A 20,274-nucleotide genomic window follows, 5' to 3' on the forward strand; every position below is an offset into this window, starting at 1 on the left:
TTTTTTGTAATTATAATTTTTGTAAAAGGCAAAGTAATTTTGTCTTTTTTTATAGGGATCCCACAGTGCTCAGTGCAGTATCTTGTGTACATAGTGGGATTTAGTGGATAAAGAAAACTTTATCTATGTAAAATTACCTCTCCAGCAGAGGGCAGTATGTTACCATGCATCAGAAGGACGTTTATGGATGATTTCAATGCTTAAAGGTGCATAGGACTGCTTTCCTTAGACCAGAAATTATAAATTAATTATAATGCAGAAAATCTTATATCACTCATATGGAAAATGGGTCACTAGACACATGCATGCCTTAAAACCAGAAAATCTTTATTAAATACTTTTTTTGATTAGTTGACAAAAGTTTGATAAGACAGTTTCATCTGTCAAATTTGTTTAATATTATTTTGTAAATGTATACATGTATTTATAGCTGACTTATTAAATCCTTTTTAGAATGGGGCTATAAATTAACAGTGTGCATTTTTATGTAGCCAGTAGTTGAGATTTCAAACTTCTCCCTTTCTGATTATAAAATAGTCCTTGGGTTGTAAAAATTCAGAAAGCCACTAAAAAGTATAAGTACTTTTTTGGATATATTTTTTTCAAGACCTTTTTTCCTTTGCTTTTGTAATATACACATTGATTTTATTTTATTTTTTTTCATTTAACAGTGAATTGTGACTAGCTTTCCTCATCTATTAATAAAATCCACATCATTATTTTTAGTAGGTGTTGTATAGAATGCGTGTATGTGGTATAATCTATTAAGCAAATTCCTGTAGTGTGACATTTATGTGTTGTTTTGTTCCCCTAAGTTTTCACTCTTATACACAACTCTGGGGATCCTTGTACATACATGTTTGTGCATGTTGCTGATTATTTTGTGAGACTTAATTCCTGGGCGTGGGATTATATATATTTTTTAAAACTTGGTGCATGTCATTAAATTTTTCTCCCGAAACATATTCATTACATTTTAATCAGCAGTATATACGAATTAAAATAAATATTTAGAAATTTTCAGTTCAAATAAATTAATTAAATTCATTGGTCACGCATAGTCACTTTTTTTGGTCTCCCACAATAGGGATGTTTTAATAAACTTGTTTGATAACCACTATTGAGACTTTCCCATCTGGGAGGGAGCATAGACTATTGGTATCTTAGAATCAGACTGATCTAGGTTGATTTCCAGCCTCTCCACTTATTAGCTATGTGTCCTTGGGCAGATTTCCCAATCTTCCTGAGTCTTGGATAACTATATCTAGTTAGTTATCCAAGTGAGCATTTCACCCAAGGGGGTTGTTTGAAGAGCAAATGAGATAATATATATTTTGAACAGTAGACTGCGTAGAAAGACAATGCTATTTCTTTTTACTGAGTTCTTACACATTTAATGTCAGAAGCCCCGGAAAATAAAGTAGGATAGGAGAAAAGTCACATCGTTTCTCTTTTTGTGTTGTGTGGCCCTAACACAGACCTTGACAGTCATTAGGACTTGATGGTTGTTGATTGTAGCCAACAATTGGCTAAAAGTGACAGAAGCAGCAGGGTTTCCAGACTCCATGCTGAGTCTGAATATGACGGATAAAGCTTTTAAGGCCTAGATCAGCCTTATTAATTCCCTCCTTTACATTTGTATCCCTCAGTATTCAACAGTTGCACTATGATGGCATCTGTAGTCTGAAAATTTTTATGGAAAAGAGGACAAATATAAGGGTGTTGGGCATTGTATTATATTGAAATTTTTGATCTTTAAAGAGAAAAAAATTACAAGGTTAAAGTGGGCCATCACAATTCTTTTATTATCTGCTAGGACTGCTTTTGGTAATGATAGGTTGACTTCTGTCTACTTTAAAGAAAAATTAGTGATTTCTGAATGTTAGATATTTTAAGAACTTACCCGTTTCCCTTCTTCACGTAATATATTTCAGCATGTCACCGTTAGCTTACATATCATTCTATTCTGCTCATTAGTAGTCTTCTTTCTGTCTCTAAAAATCACACTTTTAGTCACACTTAGTGGATATCCAAGGAGAAGACTTCCTGCCACTTTTTAAAGAGCACCTCCCCTTATTTTTGCTCTTATTGCTGATCGCCAGACTGGGTGACCTTCTGCTGAAACGTATTATCTCTGCTATTTTTTCATAAGGTTATTAAATAGCATTCACTTTTGACTTATTAGTTAGGTGAAATGATTTCAGATATCTGGAGTACAAAGAGTTCCATAAAAAGCTACTTTTCAGATGTCTGAATTATGTCTGTAAAGCAAAGTGGTTGGGCATTTTGCTGTCATTTCCATAGCAATATGTCATTTATTTGTAGCTGTGACTTCCAAAGGCTAAATAGTCATAAAGTCAGTTCCATCTTTGGAGCTGGAGCACAGTTGATAACCTGACTGAGTTATCACCCTGTATTTCAGTGATCTGATATAGGAAGAGTTTAGGCCTTTTAGAGCAAAGCTTTGCCACTGATCATTCTTTCTGCACATATGGTGTCATTTACCGTGTGCTTGGCATATCTTTGCTTCATAACTTAGAAATATTTAGTAGGCCTAAACAAGCAGTCTGTTTAGATTCATGTTAGGCCACTCGAGAGTTTTGTGCAATTATAAAATTACTGCCTAGATCAGCAGCAGGACAACTTGAAGTGGCAATCCATATGTCAAATAAGGAAGGACTTTTTCATTATTAAACACCAAAAGAGGCAATCAAGTATATAGCCTTTTTTACTTGGAGATTACTGAACTAAACAGTATTAAGGTAATATAGGTGGCATTCAGATGATTTAGATGTTAACTTGCCTAAAGAAAGGGGGCTCAACCAGAAAGCCACTGCCATTTCAACTCTAGGATTCTATTTATGTTTTAGTGAGACTTTTTCCTGCTGCTTGGTTTGGCATCTGTCCTGTATAGCAGCGGTCCCCAACCTTTTTGGCACCAGGGACCAGTTTCGTGGAAGACAGTTTTTCCACGGATGGGGCAGCAGGGGGGATGGTTCAGGCGGTAACGCGAGCGATGGGGAGCGATGGGGAGCGGCAGATGAAGCTTCGCTCACTCGCCCGCCACTCACCTCCTGCTGTGCGGCTCGGTTCCTATCAGGCTGTGTACCGGTACCCGTCCACAGCCAGGGAGTTGGGGACCCCTGCTGTATAGGTCTCTTTTTAGTGTTCGGGCTTTCCTCTGAGAAGAGAGGTGCATTAGTTACAAAGTTTCACATCAAAGGTTTTAGAGAACAGTGACTGCAAACTATTGCCTTAGTATTGTTTTTTTAAAACTGTTTTGGTTCCATTGAAACCCATATAACATTATTTTGAGAGATTGACAAGTAAAAATTAACCTATATTCTATTTAGCTTTTCACAGAGAAGTATTCTCATCTGATGTTTCTTAGTGGCTACTTGGCAGACCAAGGAGGAAGTGCAGATGGCTCTACATATACGCCATCACCATTGGAATAGATGCAACTCAGTGTGTTTGGTCAAAGGATAATCCAGTTTTTTGGTGTTTTTTTTTTTTCATTTGTTTAAAAATTAGAACTGATAATTTTTTAGGATTGCTTTCTTCTTTAATCCATGAAAGACTAAATGTCTTAATGAATTTGTGTAATTTTTGGAGTTGGTGTCTAGTGTCCATTTGAATAAGTGCATCATATCAGAGATTAAAAAAACATGAAAATTAACATATAAAAAAGAGATCTGTATCCTTAGAACTTCTTTATTTGTTCACTAAACAAAACTTGTTTTGAACAAAACAAGTTATACACTTAAAATATTTTTTTTTAAGTTTAGTAGATTTAATTCCCACAGTTGGTCTATTAGTTATCTGTGCTGAATAACAAATTACAGCAGAGTCTCTGTTGGTGAGGGGTTAGGGCATTGCTTGGCTGAATGCTTCTGGCTCAGGGTCTTTCATGAGTCGAGGTGTCAGCCAGGGCTACAGTGGTCTGAAGGCCGGACTGGGGCTGGAGGGTGGCTCACCCTCAGGGTAAGAGCCTTTGCTCCTCACCACTGGACCTTCCATGGATGCTTGAGTGTCTCCATGACATGGCCGCTGGCTGCCACAAGGGAGCCAACAGGAAGCGGCAGTGCCTTCCATGACCGAGGCTCCAGGGTCATACAGTCGTTTCCACCTTTTCTGTATAAATGAGTCATTAAGTTTAGCCCACACTCAAGGGGAGGAGAATTAGTCTTTACCTTTTGAAGAGAGTGTCAAAGAATTCGTGAACGTTTTCAAAACCATCACAGTTGGCCTGAAAGGGACATAGCATCTATTTAACTGCCCCCGAAAGCTTCAAAACTTTCAGTAAGCTTACATCTGATCCTAAGGTATCCAAATCGAATTTTAAGATACAGACTACTAACATTCAAATGTAGAGGTGTAGAATGTTGAGCTGGAAGGGGCCTTGTTGTGCCCTGTCGTGACAAATGAAGAAACTGGGGTGGAGGAGGTGACGTGTAATAGTGGTTGTCAGGCCTGTTGTTGACATTCTCTCTTGGCTTTGGAGAGGTTCCCTTTCCGTTGTACTCAGGTTCATGTTCTCCATGTTCTGCATCAGACTCAAAATTCCTTTTTCCTTCTCTCTCTCTTGTGTGTGGAGAAGAACTGAGAACTAGATCATTAAAGTTTAACTAGACAAGTACCCCTGGTTCTCTTTTCTCTGTGTAGCTAAAGGAAGAATTTTAATGCAAACATAACTTTCCCCTTCACTTCTCTGCCAAGAGAGGTTTAGTGAGATTATGCTGTATTTCTTGATACGGCAGAATGCCAGGCAAATGTGTGAAGGAGTAAGCCTTAGTACCATATGGAATCTACGAAGACCTGCGCTGCCGGCTGCCACCTTGAAACACTTAAAGATAAGTGGGTTTCTTAAACCTAAGTGTGTTCTTGGTTTTATAAAAATCTCTTTAAAAACCTGCATAAAGTAGAGCTTGATATCTCTAGAATAGTGAGGTAAAACATCCGTTAAGAAAAACTCTTTTAGCCTGAAGGTGCATGATTTGACAGTTCTCAGAGAAATTAATCTTGTGGCAAAACTAATTGGGGTTCTGTTTATTTTCAGCCATGCATATTTTCTGATTTACTGCTCTTTGCCTGTTTTGTCTTGTTTTGTTTTGTTTTTTTCAGTTTGCCTTTGTAATTGTGACCAGTGTCTCCACTATACCTCCCTACTTCCTTTCTCATGATGAAAATCATAGGATACTTTAAATTATAGAAGACAGTACACATACAAAAAGTGCTTGAGAATGTTTGTTTTCCTCTTCCTAATCAAAATTTCTGTTTCAGGTTCTTCTGCAGCTTGGGCTATGGCTGCCAATGCCAGATGGCACCGTTTCTGAGAAAAGAGCTAGCTTTTGCTTAGAAGTAATACCCACAAACAATGCCAAATTAGCATAAGCAAATGTCAGTGAGTTAACACAGAGCCAACACTCATTCTATCTTTTCTTTCCTTCCTAGGCCATGGGTGTTGAGAGTGACCAGGAAATTGTGCAGATGATTGGAACAGAGGAGCACGTGATGGCTGCATTTGGGCCCAGTTTGGAAGAGTGCCAGAAAGCTCAGATTTTCACACAGATGCAGGTGTGTCTTTTCATGTTGTCCTTTGCTATGAAAGGGAATTGGAGATTTAATGCCGCTCATTGATAAAGCATCAGATGCAGTGACTTTTAAGGGTATAGGTTTGGGGAGGATGTTGGGGAGATGGGAGGAATGGTAGAGAAGCTTCTTTGACTCATTATTTGAGGGATTGGAGGAAGGAGTTTGCCTAGACAAATTATCAGCCTTTGGTGTGTAACTTAGAAGCGGGGGGGACCAAGAGGCTTTTGTTCTGATAGGATAGCAAGTACTCTTCTTTTCCTTATTTGCCTGAGTGATACAAGTTTTTAAACTACAGCAACTCTAGTGTAGAAAGTTTTTTTTTTCATGTGTTTCTCTTTAATATTCCTTTTTATTCCCTACTTCCAGTTGCTTTCAGCATCCAGTTTTATGTGGTCTGTATCCCTTTTCCTGAATTCCAGTGTGTCCAGCAAGAAACACCCAGGTTTAGAACCCCTTTACCACTACAGAGCCTTTGTTGACCTGCCTTGGGCACTACCAGTTGCAACCTGTGGATTGTAGGACAAGACTCAAAGATGAAGTTAGAGAACTGTATATATGCTAAACATAATCAAAATAATTGCACTTCCCTTCCTATGTGACAGGGAGCCCTAATTGCCATACTTAGGATTTTTAGTTATACATTTGTGAAGTGCTTTCCTAAGTGTAAATCAATAGTGACATTCCTCATAGTCATCCTGGGAGGTAGGAATTCCTTACTGTAGAAGCACAATGGACAATTCTTATATATCCATACATATATTGTCTGTTCTGTGGGTTGCTTACAAGGTATAAATTCCATGATGCTTTTTTCTTGTCACCCAGGATGTTATTAGAGATAGCATCTTATATCTGTTAGTATGTGTTCTGAAAAGTCAAACCAGTCTTGATAGTTTCATAGACTGAGTCAAACATTTAGGAAGGTTGATTGTCATATGTAAGTACATATAATTCAAAAGCACAAATCAGTAGGGATTATTCTTATCACTGCCTTCTTTTTCTGTAGTTAATTAACAGTCAACTCTAGTTATCAGGCAGGCAGCATCAGGAAAAGTTGTTTGGATTTAGGAGATTCTAATTTTGCTCTTCATTGAAAGTGAAATATTTAGTGAATATGCATTTTTGTTATAAACTGAAATTACATTGTCCAGGGGCTCCAAGAACGTGAAGAGAAAACGTTAAGAAACACCAAGGAATTGGCTCACTTTTGGAAGACACACTCTATGCTTTAAAGCTGTATAATGCCTTGGAAGAACGATTTGCCTTAATGCTACCCCTGTGGATTCAGTGCGATCCATTATTCATTTATTACAAACATCATCATTGTTGGTCAGATAACCTTTTCACTGTAAAGCTATTTGAGCGGGGGCTAAACAGTGGGTTGGCAAATCATTCATTTATTTCTCTTCAATAGGTACTGACAGAAAATTTTAGCTAACAGAACTAGAAAAGTTCAGTTAAAAGATGGGGAGAATGTGCAGTTATTTAACTTAAGAAAGACAAATGTTCCTAACGTGAGAAAGACAAACAGGAAGTAGAACTTTGAGATGGCTTGTTCTCTGTATGCTGGATTAAAGCAAAGATTAATTATTTGCAACTGATGAAAGGTTACAGTGGCACAGGTAATCCAAAATGGTTGATAAATTGAACATATGAGTTAAGGTAACATGAATATTTTATGTTATTCTAATCGAAAATGTAGCAAGTACACTTTATCTTACGTAATAGAACTTTTGACGACATGGCACTTTAGTGGATTGCTTAAAATCTGTGTTTTGTTTTGTCTTTAATGCTTCCCTCTTCAGTGACTCCTCCACTTCTGCTCACAAAGCCGTTTTGCTGTTATATTGGTCACGGATGTTTTACATTTTCATTGCCAGGGGCTCTGATAAATAGAGAAGAAATTAGTTATTACCGTTTTGGGAGGATAGGATGCACTAGGGGTGTCGTCTTGGCCTGTTTATGAACAGATTGGGCTCCTACCCTAACCCTCACACTGTGAACCCCTGGCAACTTTATTAGGTATTCTAGGGAAAAGGTGACTTTCTGCTACATCAGAAAGAATACCAGGCTCCCCTGTGTTCCTCTGTTTCTTGCTCAAAGAAGTGAAGAATCTTTAGCCTCTTTCCCAAGGGAACTAGAAGACCAAAATTTAATGAAGACAGCTCAGTTTAGGGAAAACTGAAGCGCCTATCTATTCGTGGTTCCCACCAACTGCTGACTTGCCTCAGTCAGTTACTTAGTTACTACTTACTGCTAGGTTACCGCAGCTTGTGTTTTAAAGGTCTTAGTTTATTTTACACTCTAAATGACCTTTTTTTAAGCAGGGAAGATTCCTAGATTTGATGTCTAGTCTTAACAGAGGAGTTCCATTTAGTTCTAGGCACTATTTTAGTCATTAGGAATCGAGGAAAAAGATGACATGTCATCTAGTAAGAGAGACATACAGGTAAATAGACAATTAAAATATAGTGTGATCTGAACATGAATGGAAGTACTCAATTCTTTATACATAAGGAATTAAAATAGCACAGAGAAAGGAGTGTGGTTAGGAAAGGCTTCAAAGAGGAAGTGATACCTGATCTAGGTTTTGCAGCATGGAGAAGAAATTTCCCAGGCAGGTAACTGGGGACAGGAATTCCAGGATAAAGAATCAGCCCTTTCTTCTAACTGAAAACCAGTTAAAAAAAAAAAAAAAAAAAGCATTAATTGCTTTTACAAAATAATAAGAACCACATTATCCTCTTCTTTTCAAACTTTTTTTTATGGAAAAATTTCAACATATACAAAGTATATGGAATAGTATTATGAACCCCATGTGCCTATCACCCAGCTTCAACAATTAAAAACACTTTGCCATTCTTGTTTCATCTAAATCTCTGCCTCCTTCTCACCTATTACTTGATTAGTTTTTAATATTTCAGTTTTTAGGTAAAATGTATATACACTGATAAGTACAAATCTTACTTGTATAATTTTTATAAGATATAGAATATTGCCATTACCCCAGAAAGTTCCCTCATGCCCCTCCTAGTTAGTTTTCACCTCTATTATCTTCTTCCCCCACTGATCTTATTTTTTCACCATAGATTAGTTTTGCCTGTTCTAGAATTTTATATATGGAATTATGCAGTGTAAACTTCTTGGTGTCCAGCTTTTTTTGTTGAGCGTATTGTCTTAGATTCAGCCAAGTTGTTCCTCTTTATGTCATCTATCCATGTGGTCTGTTCCTTTTTATTGTTTTTTTGTTTTCTGTGTGGTTTTTTTGTCTTTTTTTTTTTAAATTTGGCCACATTGCGCAGCTTGCAGGTTCTTAGTTCCCCGACTAGGGATTGAACCTGCGCCCCTGCAGTGAAAGCACGGAGTCCTAACCACTGGACCACCAGGGAATTCCCATGTTCCTTTTTATTGCTGAGTAGTGTTCCATTGTATGAATATACCACAGTTTGTTATCTTTCCCTGTTGATGGACGTTTGGTTTGTTTCACTCTTTTCCTGTTAACGAATAAAACTGCCGTAAACGTTTGTGTACAAGTCTCTGCCTGAACAGTTTGGCATTTCTCTTGGATAAATACCTAGGCGTAGAATTGCTGGATCAAAAAGCAGTTGTGTATGTAACTTTTTTTTTTTTTTTTTTAAAGTACATTTTTTTTTAATTAATTAATTTATTTATATTTATTTTTGACTGTGTTGGGTCTTCACTTCTGTGTGAGGGCTTTCTCTAGTTGTGGCAAGTGGGGGCCACTCTTCATCGCGGTGCGCGGGCCTCTCACTATCGCGGCCTCTCTTGTTGCGGAGCACAGGCTCCAGACGCGCAGGCTCAGTAGTTGTGGCTCACGGGCCTAGTTGCTCCACGGCATGTGGGATCTTCCCAGACCAGGGCTCGAACTCGTGTCCCCTGCATTGGCAGGCAGACTCTCAACCACTGCGCCACCAGGGAAGCCCTGTATGTAACTTTTATAAAGTTGGAACTGCCAGATCTTTTTCCAAAGTGATGGTACCATTTTGCAGTCCCCCCAGCTGTGTCTGAGAGTTCTGATTGCTTCACATCCTCACCAACATTCAGTGTTGTCAGTCTTTTTAACTTTAGCTATTCTAGTGGGTGTTTGGTGGTATCTCATTGTGGTTTTAATCATGCATTTTCCAGATGACTAAGGATGTTGAACACTTTTTCATGTGCTTATCGATTTCCTTTGTGAGGTGTCTGTCCAAATCTTTTGCTCGTTTTCCTTATTGAGTTGCCTTTTTATTATTGAATTTCAGAGTCCTCTTTAAAAAATATAAATATAAAAAAAATAAAAATAAAATTAAAAAAAATATATACATATATCCTGGATATAAATCCCTCGTCAGGTTTATGTATTGCAGGCATTTTCTCCCAGCCCATTAATTCCCTATTCATTATCTTAACTGTGATGAGCAGTTTTTAATTTTGATAAAATCTGATTATCAATAGGGTGTTTTTATTTGTTTTTTTATGGTTATTGATTTCCATTTAAAGAAATCTTTGCCTATCCCAAGAGCAGTAACATATTCTCCTATGTTTTATTCTGGAAGCGTTATAGTTTTAGTTTTTATGTTTATGTCTAAAATCCATCTTAAACTAATTTTTCTATTTGGTGTGAAATAAGGGTCAAGGTTAATTTTTTACTTTATGGATATTTAGTTGTTTTGACATCATTTATTGAAAAGACTTTCCTTCGCCCATTGAATTGCTTTGGCACTTTTGTCAAAAATCAATTGACCATAAAAGTGTGGTTTATTTCCGGACTTGTTATTCTCTTCCATTGATCCGTTTGTCCTTACCCTCTCATCACACTGTCTTGATTACTATAGCTTTATAGTTGAAATCACGTAATGTAAATCCTCTGACTTTTTCAGGATTGTTTCGGCTATTCTTTTTCATTTTCATATATATTTTGGAATCAATCAATTTTTGTTTTTTAAAAAGCCTGCCAGGAGTATAGTTAGCAATTATGATATATCTCTTGGTCAGTTTGGAGAGAATTTTAACAGTAAGCCATCTTAACACTATTATATGTTCCAGTCCATGAAAATGGCATAACCCTCAATTTATTTAGGTTTTGTTTTCTTTCAGCAGTGCTTTGTTGATTTCAGGATAGAGGTCATACATGGTGTAATTCCTTTTTGAGGGGAAAAACTACTACCCCAAAGTGTTAACTATAGACTGTGGTGCTCTCTGGGTGCCTCCACCCAGAGATGGCTGGGTGATCTGTCTCCTCTGTATTTTCTAAATATGATGGCTGATACATCTATCTCCTCTGTATTTTCTAAATTTCCTACAATGATCATGTATCAATTCTATAGTAAGAAAACAAATTATAAAATAAAAAGGGAACCAGTGTATTAAATAGCATGTAAATGCTTCTTTGTCACTGATTTATGACAAATGTTGATTTTTGACTAGGACCAATTCAGCTTTCTCTATAACCAGGATCCTTGTCTGTTTTGCTTATAGTGTCATGTATGGGTAGTTTAACAAATTCTCTCTGATGATGTCATTCAAACATTATTATAAATATATTCTGTTTTTTACAGGCATTAAAATATATAGGGAACAAAGTAAGAAGGCAAAGGATGTGGGGAGGTGGACCAAAGAAAACCAAAATAGAAGAAGCAAGAGAGCTCCTGGCTTCTACCATTCTGACCCATGTACCAGTGAGTAACCCCTTTGCAACTGAATAATGATCATTGTGGGGTCCATGCATTTCTGTTAAAGAATTTTGAATACAAGTTTACATTAATTAAAGCATAGCTCCTTAAGAAAAGAGAGAATCCTAAAGAGGACTCTCCAGTGGACTGCCCTGGAAATAATCTTCCATTATCAATAGTTTATTTGTACTTAGAGAATGTTAGCTGTATTGTATCATCATCATGTTTACTCTCTCTTGGTTCTTCTTTCAATCCAAAATTACAATTTTTTTATATTCATGTATATAGTAGCACTGCTATTAGATTTCACCGTTTTGAAGGACAGGGACGGTGTCTTAGATATTTTTAAATAACTTAAAACGAGCTTACAGTGCCTTGCTCATATGGATACTTTTTTAAAAATTGTGGTAAAATATACATAACATAAAATTTACCTTTTGTTAAAAAAATTTATTTATGTATTTATTTTTGGCTGTGTTGGGTCTTCGTTGCTGCGTGCGGGCTTCCTCTAGTTGTGGTGAGTGGGGGCTACTCTTTGTTGCGGTGCACGGGCTTCTCATTGCCGTGGTTTCTCTTGTTGCAGAGCACGGGCTCTAGGCGCACGGGCTTCAGTAGTTGTGGCACACGGGCTCAGTAGTTGTGGCTCATGGGCTCTAGAGTGCAGGCTCAGTAGTTGTGGCACACGGGCTGGAATCTTCCCAGACCAGGGCTCGAACCCGTGTCCCCTGCGTTACGAGGTGGATTCTTAACCACTGCGCCACCAGGGAAGTCCCAAAAATTTACCATTTTTATATGTACATTTCTGAGGCATTAGATACATTCTCAATGTTACGTTACCATCACTACCATAGATACTTATTAAAATATTGGATGGGCTTACCTCCTAGACCTTGAATTTTAGAGTTCACATTGTCCAGCCTCCTTCACTTACAGTGAAGATGCTCAGGTCTGGAAAAGCCAGATGCTTTACCTTGTCATCCAGCTGGTTAGTTGTCAGAGAGAGAGCGAGCTAGAATCCCATCTTCTGACCCTTAATATTTTTTTTTTTTTTAATTAACTTATTATTAAACAGAGATCAGCCATGTTGGCAAGAGTCATTCTTCCCCCACTCCCATTTAATATATATGCTACTCTTTCTAAGTTATAAAATTATTTGTTAGTCAGACCATCTTGTTAACCAAATAGTCTGCTTTTTGATGAATTAGCATGTGTATTATGCACGATGATCTAATTCAGGGATTGCAGATTCTACCTTCAGGGGCTGATTATAAATAAAGGAAAGTTGAAGGAACTGCAGAAGTGAACAGTGACCACCTAAACTGAATCTTAATGATTGTTTTCTTATTTTGAAACACCTTGTTAGCCAAATAATATGGGTCTCTGATTCTGCCCTTTGGCTGCCACTCATTTATGTGTATCCTTGATCTCATTCAAAGAATTAGAAAACTCTTAATGTTAAAGCTGTGTCTGAACTGAATTTTAGGTGATTAGAAAAACAGTTTAAAACTCAAAATAGCAAAAATGAGTAGTGGAAACAACAAGGGCTTTAGAGCCAGAGAGATAAGGGTTCAAACTGGGTTTCTTAACTTCCTAGCTGATTTACTTTGGGCAAATCTTAACTTTTCTAAGCTTCAGTTTTCTCATCTGAACAATGAAACTAATACCATTGTGCTAATTCAGTGATAGGGTGCACATAAAGCTCCATGGTTTGCTGGCTCCCAGACATGGCCATCACGTCTCCATTGGGGTCTCACTTAGCTTTGTACAATAGCTGAGGAGACCTTTTGGTTAAAAAGCCTTAGCTGATAGAATGCTGGCTGTACCGAAATTTATTTATGTAAATTGATAAAGCTGAACATTGGTACTTTTGTGTGGTTGCAGTGGGCCTAAGCTACCGTTTTTATAGTTTTGTTAGGGCTTCCCTGGTGGCGCAGTGGCTAAGAATCCACCTCGTAACGCAGGGGACACGGGTTCGAGCCCTGGTCCGGGAAAATCCCACATGCCGTGGAAAACTAAGCCCGTGACCCACAGCTACTGAGCCCACGTGCTACAACTACTGAAGCCCGCGTGCCTAGAGCCCGTGCTCCGCAACAAGAGAAGCCACCGCGATGAGAAGCCCGTGCACTGCAATGAAGAGTAGCCCCTGCTCGCCGCAACCAGAGAGAGCCCACGCGCAGCAATGAAGACCCAATGCAGCCAAAATAAATAAATAAAATAAATAAATTTTTAAAAAATGTTTTGTTATATATGATCCAGTGAGGAGTAAAGTCAGAATAGATAAACCAAGAAAAGACCTTCATTTTCCAGAATGGTTTAGGACAATATTTACCAAAGAATACTGTTAGAGGTGATTTTAGATGATATAAGGACATTTTTCTTTAAATAATTATGTATTTATTAGAAAAAATACCACTAGCACATTAAATCCATTTCTGTGGTATTTAGGATTTTATGGTATTGTATAGATGAAGCTTACTTAAAAATGAGTTGTTTAAAGTTGCCTAAAAATATTAAATAATTAGTACTTTAAGTGTTACAGAGATATGACAGTAATCTTGATGGTGGTACTTGAATGAGTAAAATGTAGAAAGCACTGGTTCAGATGTGTCTACCTAGAGGGAGAGAGATGGGCAGGATGCTCAGCAGTCCCTTCACTTGTACTTGAGGCTTTGGCTCCGAAGCCCGGCCTCTCAGTTCCTTGGAAGTGAGAGTGTTTCAGACTACGTAGTAGAGTCAGCATCACCTGGGAACTTGCCAGAAGTTCTTGGACTCTACCACAGACATACTGAGTCAGACACTCTGGGAGTGGGGCCCAGCAGTCTGTTCTAACAGGCCCTGCAATGATTATGATGCACACTAAAATTTGGAAACCACTGCTCTAAGGGTTTCCCCAAGATGCCTAAGACCTCTTTTTCCTCCAAGATAATATTAAAAGGACTCCAGAGTTTTGGCGATAACAATTCTGTTTCAGTGTTCCAAGCTCCTCTCGTAGGTCTTTTTTCTCTCCCTCTTTCAGATAGTTCACCAAGGGATAACAGAACTATTATTGTCATTCTACCAAAAAGTGATGTCAGCTACTAGATTAAAGGATTCCCACTTTCCATATCAGTAGGAAAAATGGGCTCAGTATTAACTTATTTTTTCAATTTAGACCTAAGGTTTACTTTTCAGCATATAGTAGTTTAAAAAGGGGGGAACGGCAAAATGAGTTAACGTTCAAGTGCCTTTTAAAGTGCAGTGGGGCATCTGCTGTAAATATCCATATTTATTTCTACTTATAAATGTCTTGGGAGAATCTCCCACTATTTATGCAAAATAAACACGTGATACAGACTTTGTTAAAAGTTGAAAATTTGGTTAATGAAAATTTGCTTCATTTTTTTCATTAACAAAAAAAGTAAATACAACTAGAAGAGTTACATGTTTAATGTAACTCACCACATTAAAATCAGAAAAAAAAAATAAATTAGATGTATCTGAATGGAGGACCATACAGTTTGTAAATACCAACTGAGAGTGTAAATTACTTATAGCTACTCAAAGACTGGGTTCTTCTGCTCAGTGTTGTGGTAATTGGTGTTATGGTTGTAGGGTTTTTTTGTTTGTTTGTTTGAGGACGGACCAGAGACTTTTCTTTTTGAAGATCTAGATTTATTCCAACCTTTCTTATTGATGTAATTGTTTTGTGAGTACAGGATGACAAAATAGCTTTTAGGGCTGCTTTTTCTCTTACCACGTTCCAAAATTAACACATTTCTTTTAACACATTCTAAAGTTCTCAGTAATAGAAAGGGGATATGTTGACCTAATGAAGACATGAAACTTCCTTTGAAGGAGAATGAACTTTTGGAAACATATACAGAATTTCTAACATCCTATATTATTTAGTGTAATTCCTTAGCAGCAGCAGAAAAGTGTGTGAAGGAGACCGGTTGCTGTTCTTTAATCTGTTATAGTGATAAACTTAATAGGATATCATTGGGATCTTACTCAATGATTAAGGAAAGTAAAACAGAAATTTTATAATATGAATTTTCTATAGACAAGCCTATAAAATGTTCCTTAGAATTGGCAGAAGCTTAGTCCGTACTCTCAGAGCTCATCGTTTAGGTTGTAGAGAAAGAATTTACCTAGTTACCTAAGGTTTTTGTCTCCCCAAACAAACCAGTGCAATGATTTAACCAGTTCTGATTTAACTTACTGATTGGGCCAGATTTGTTCATGTAGATTTCAGTTGTAGAAGAGAAGATTGAATAGAACATTTGCAGCAAATTTATTCATCAGTCTGTTGATTCATTCTATAGATATTTGGTGAGTCCTGACAGTGTACCATTCCTGTTATTTATTGCTGCATAACAAACATTTCCAAAACTTAATGGCTTTAAGATAACTGTTTATTGCTCTCTCTCATGGTTCTCTGGTTTGCCTGGGCTCAGTGGTGGGGAAGGACGTTCTCAGTTTGGGTCTCATGAAGTTGCAGACAGATAGCAGCTGAGGATGGAGTCATCCAAAGCCTCAACTGGGGTGGGCATCCAAGATGCGTCTTCACTCATATCTCTGGCTCCTCATTGCTTTTCCAAGTGGCCCTTTTCTCCCCAAAAGAGTGTCCTAGACTTCTCACATGGTACTTCAGGACTTTAAGAAAAAGGAAGTGGAAACTTCTAGTTTACAGGCCAACCCAAAGGGGGTGATGGACTCCACCTCTTAATGAAGGAATGGCATAGAACATATAGGGAGGGAAGGAGTTGATGGTGGTCATCTTTGAAGAAAAGCTACCACAGGTATTGAGTACAAAGATGAAAAGTCATCATCTCAGCTCTCAGGAAGTTTACAGACTAGTTGAATTTCTTTGAATAGGGAGAATCAAAACAATTCATTATTTTCTTATTTAAATATGATAACACTGACTGTTTTCTTGAGGCACCTTAAATTTTAATGTGCATTGTCTCAAAAATTTTCTCTGATTTCTGAATTACAGGTTAAAGAATTCAATTTCCGAGCCAAGTGTATCTATACCGCAGTGATGGTGCGAAGAGTAATTCTGGCCCAAGGAGATAATAAAGTTGACGACAGAGATTATTATGGTAACAAGCGATTGGAGTTGGCAGGACAGGTGATTTAATTATTTTATGTCAGAAATCTTATTTTATTTTCCTCAATAAAAATTAATTTAGTGTTCATTTTAGATAGGAGGAAGAGATGGTTGAATGGAATATAGGTTTTGTATATTTGGAGTATAAGCATTCACACATGACTAACTATCTCTTTGACTTAACAATTGCTATGAAAACTCTTAGTTCTTTAAATATGTTAATAGTGTTACCTATATTATATCTTTTTTTGAGATGTTTACCCTCATTCTGTTTAATGTAGGACGTGATGTATGGCTTTAAGTAATATCATTTATTCAGTTAACAAATATTTATTAAACTCCTATCGTGTGCCAGGCATAGTTCTAGAAACTGGTATACAGGGAAAATAAGACAGACAAAGGTCCATTTTCTCTTAGTCCATATAGTCTAGTGAGAGAGATAGACAATAAACAAGTAAACAATTGCCTAACTTTTTTAGTGATGTAGTAGAAGTAGGTTAGTGAGGACATCTTTTATCTCATTTTCAGTCTTAGCCTGATAAATTTTATCTTATTTTGAGAGTATGTATCCCTTTCAACTGGGTAACAGGTGTCTAAAACTTTGAAACTTCATGTTTCAGCATTTAAATCAGAAATTCCCTTTAAATCAAACAGCTAGAATATAGACCTGGCTGCTTTTGATATTTTCTCTCTGTTTTAGTTAGTTAGTTAGTTAGTTGGTTGGTTGGTTGGTTGGTTGCGCTGGGTCTCAGTTGTGGTGGGTCTTAGTTGTGGCAGGCAGGCTCCTTAGTTGTGGCTCCAGGGCTCTTTAGTTGCAGTTTGCCAACTCCTTAGTTGCAGCACGTGGGCTCCTTGTTTGCAGCAGGTGGGCTCCTTACTTGTGGCATGCAAACTCTTAGTTGCGGCATGCGTGTGGGATCTAGTTCCTTGACCAGGGATTGAACCCAGGCCCTCTGCATTGGGAGTGCAGAGTCTTATCCACTGTGCCACCAGGGAAGTCCCTATCTTTGGTTTTAATGAAGTGCCTTGGTGTGGTGGTCTCTGTTAATATCCTACTTAGGGTTCACTAAGTTCTTAAGTCTGTAAATTTATGTCTAACCGAATTTGAGACATTTTTAGTCTTTAAGTCTTTGATATTTCTTCAAATATCTTTTTTGTACTATTCTCTCTTCTCCTTCTGACTCAGATTATATTGTTAGACCCTTTGGTATTAAGGCTCTGTTGATTTTTTTTCAATTTTACTCTCTTCTTCAGATTGGATAATTTCTATTGATCTATTTTCAGGTTCCCTTACTTTTTCTTATGTTGTCTCTAATATGCTATTACACTCATCCAGTTAATTTTTTAGTTTAGATATTGTATTTTTCAGTTGTAGAAATTTCATTTGGGTATTTTTTCTCTACTGAGATTTCTTGTTTGTTTATTCATCACAACCATATTTTCATTTACATCCTTGAACTTTAACATCTGTTTTAGAATGCTGGTCTAATTCCAACATATCAGTCATCTCCAGACCAATCTCTTGATTAAATTTTCTCTTGAGTATGGGTCATGTTCTCCTTTTTCTTCATGTGTGTAACAATCTTGGATTGTATCCTGATGGACATTGTGGATGATGAATGGTAGAGACTCGGAATTCTGTTTTGTTCCTCTGAAGAATGTTTGTTTTTTGTTTGTTTTAAGGCAGTTAACTTGGCTGTAAACCTCTGAATCCTGTCTCCTTGCAGCGAACAGCTGAAACATTCTGTATAATTCTTTCAACCATAGCTGGGCTGTAAGATGTTCCTTCCCCCATTCTTGTGGTTATTTGTCTTACCAATTTAAGCAAGTATTTTTAATTTTTAAAGAACAATGTTATGATTAAAAAATAATATAACAGTAAACATTGTAAAACAGCAGATATTAAAATAAAACTAATAATACACAGTAAAAATGTTTTTAAAACATAACATATTAGCACAGTAAAAAGACTTTCAAACAATTACAAGGAAGTTTACAGTGAAAATGAGTCTTTCTCACACTCTGACCCCCCCACTCTTTCACCTGACCCAGTTCTCAGTTCCTCCCCCCGGTAATGGTCACTTTTCTCTTCATCCCCTTTATCCTTCCAGAGACACCCTATGCATATACAAATATCTTTATTAACTGGCTTTTTAAAGTTTTACTGTTGGAAACTCATGGTTTGTGGACATTCAGGCCTGTGTGAATTTATGCTGAGTTTTCTGGCCTCCTTTGGGGTCCTTTGTCAAGGGCAAGTTTGGAGTCAAGCTTTGCAGTTTTAGAAGAAATCACATAAAGGAACATTTTGTCCTCATTAGTATGAAACATATATTCAAAGCAGTATGTCTGCTTACTTAGTGGGGATTTAATCATTAAATGTGTGTGTTGCCACAGAAATTGACACATGCCTGCTTTTGTGTATGTGCTTTTTAGTTATGAAAATTTTCATGCATACAAGACTATATATAACACGTATGTGTGTTTGTGTGTTAAGACTCAATAAAGCAAATATTCACATGTCCCAACTCAAGAGTGAACACAGCATTAGTACGTTTGAATCTTTTTATGTGCTTTCTCTGATTTTCACCTACCCCTCCCGTCTGTCTGTTCTGGAGGCTCTGGCCAGGTGCCTGCCTATTTACCTGGTGCAAAGCCATCCCGACACATTCGTGAGCATTTACTGTGAGATTGGGTGAAGCACAGGTCCATTTCCCAGGAGCATCCCTCAGCAGGCCTGAGCTTCAGATGTGAGTTTCAAGAATTTTAAAGCATGAAGTCTTACTCAGAATCCCAATATTGAAAGAGATAAAAGTTGAGCCTCTCTGGTTGAGGTGGGGTGTAAGGGCTTGTTTCTATGCCTGTTTGCCCTTCCCCTGAAACTCCTCTGTGAAGTTCATAAACACAGTCTTACTGCTCTACAGAACCAGGTGTAGACTTTTTTTTTTTGGCTGCGAGGCATGTGGGATTTTAGCTCCCCGACCAGGGATCGATCCCTCACCGCCTGCACTGGAAGGTGTAGTCTTAACCACTGGACCGCCAGGGAAGTCCCCAGGTGTAGACTCTTTAGCAGGCTTGTCAGGGTCCTTGATGATCTTGCCCCTGTGCGCCTTTCCAGCCTCATCTCATGCCAAGGCGAGCCACTCCTTCCCAAACACAGTGTGATACTCTTTCATACTTTGAGTTATGCCTTCTGCCTAAGTTGCCCCTCCCTTATCTCCCCTTCTCCCTCCCCATAATGAGGGGCTCCTACGCCTTCATCATTCTTTGAGTCACCCTCTTTGAAACCACCTGTGAACCCCAGGAGTAGTTAGTAGCTCGGTCGTTTAGGTCTTTATTTGCATGCTGAATTACTGTACAATTCTCTACCTGCACGCTTCTTTCTCCCTTTAGACTGTAAACTCATTGAGGGCAGGAACCACTTACATTCATATTCATCTCTCTGTCCCCAGATAAAGTACTAGACACCGGAGATACAATAGTGAATGAGACTTGATGGGGCACCTGCTCTCAACAGTGTACATTTTGGTAGAGGAGACAAACAAACAAGGAACAAGTAAACAGTAAATAAATGTGATATTAGATGGTCGTAAGTGTTTAACGCAAACCAAAAACAGACTAATTAATATTAGAGAGAGAGTTGGGATGTTGGTTGGGGGAAGGGGTGTTACTTTATTCTGGATGGTCAGGAAAGACCTCTTTGAAAAAGTGATATATTTTAAGCCAAGCCCTCAGACATTCCAGCTGAGACTTGAGTGAGGAGAAGCCAGTCTCACGCAACCTCAGGAACTGCATTCCATCAAGAGACCCGCATAAGCAACATACATCCCCAGGCAGCGCCTGTATTGGAGGAACTGGAAGAGGACCATTGTGGCTGGAGTGTGAGGTTTAGGGGTGGTGAGAGAGGACATTGTAGAACTA

General features: G+C 37.9%; 1 protein-coding gene across 2 annotated transcripts in view; it reads left to right on the top strand.

Annotated features, from left to right (window-relative positions):
* POLR3B (RNA polymerase III subunit B) overlaps window positions 1–20,274 on the top strand; it is a 114,527-nt gene that overhangs the window by 22,818 nt on the left and 71,435 nt on the right. For both annotated transcript variants that reach the window (XM_036866519.1, XM_036866520.1), the window contains exons 10-12: window positions 5,455–5,577; window positions 11,151–11,270; window positions 16,243–16,377. In XM_036866519.1, coding sequence (XP_036722414.1) covers window positions 5,455–5,577; window positions 11,151–11,270; window positions 16,243–16,377 — 378 coding nt within the window. The remainder of the gene's footprint in view (window positions 1–5,454; window positions 5,578–11,150; window positions 11,271–16,242; window positions 16,378–20,274) is intronic.

Source organism: Balaenoptera musculus, chromosome 10 (assembly GCF_009873245.2).
Source record: "Balaenoptera musculus isolate JJ_BM4_2016_0621 chromosome 10, mBalMus1.pri.v3, whole genome shotgun sequence".
Lineage (NCBI taxonomy): Eukaryota > Metazoa > Chordata > Mammalia > Artiodactyla > Balaenopteridae > Balaenoptera > Balaenoptera musculus.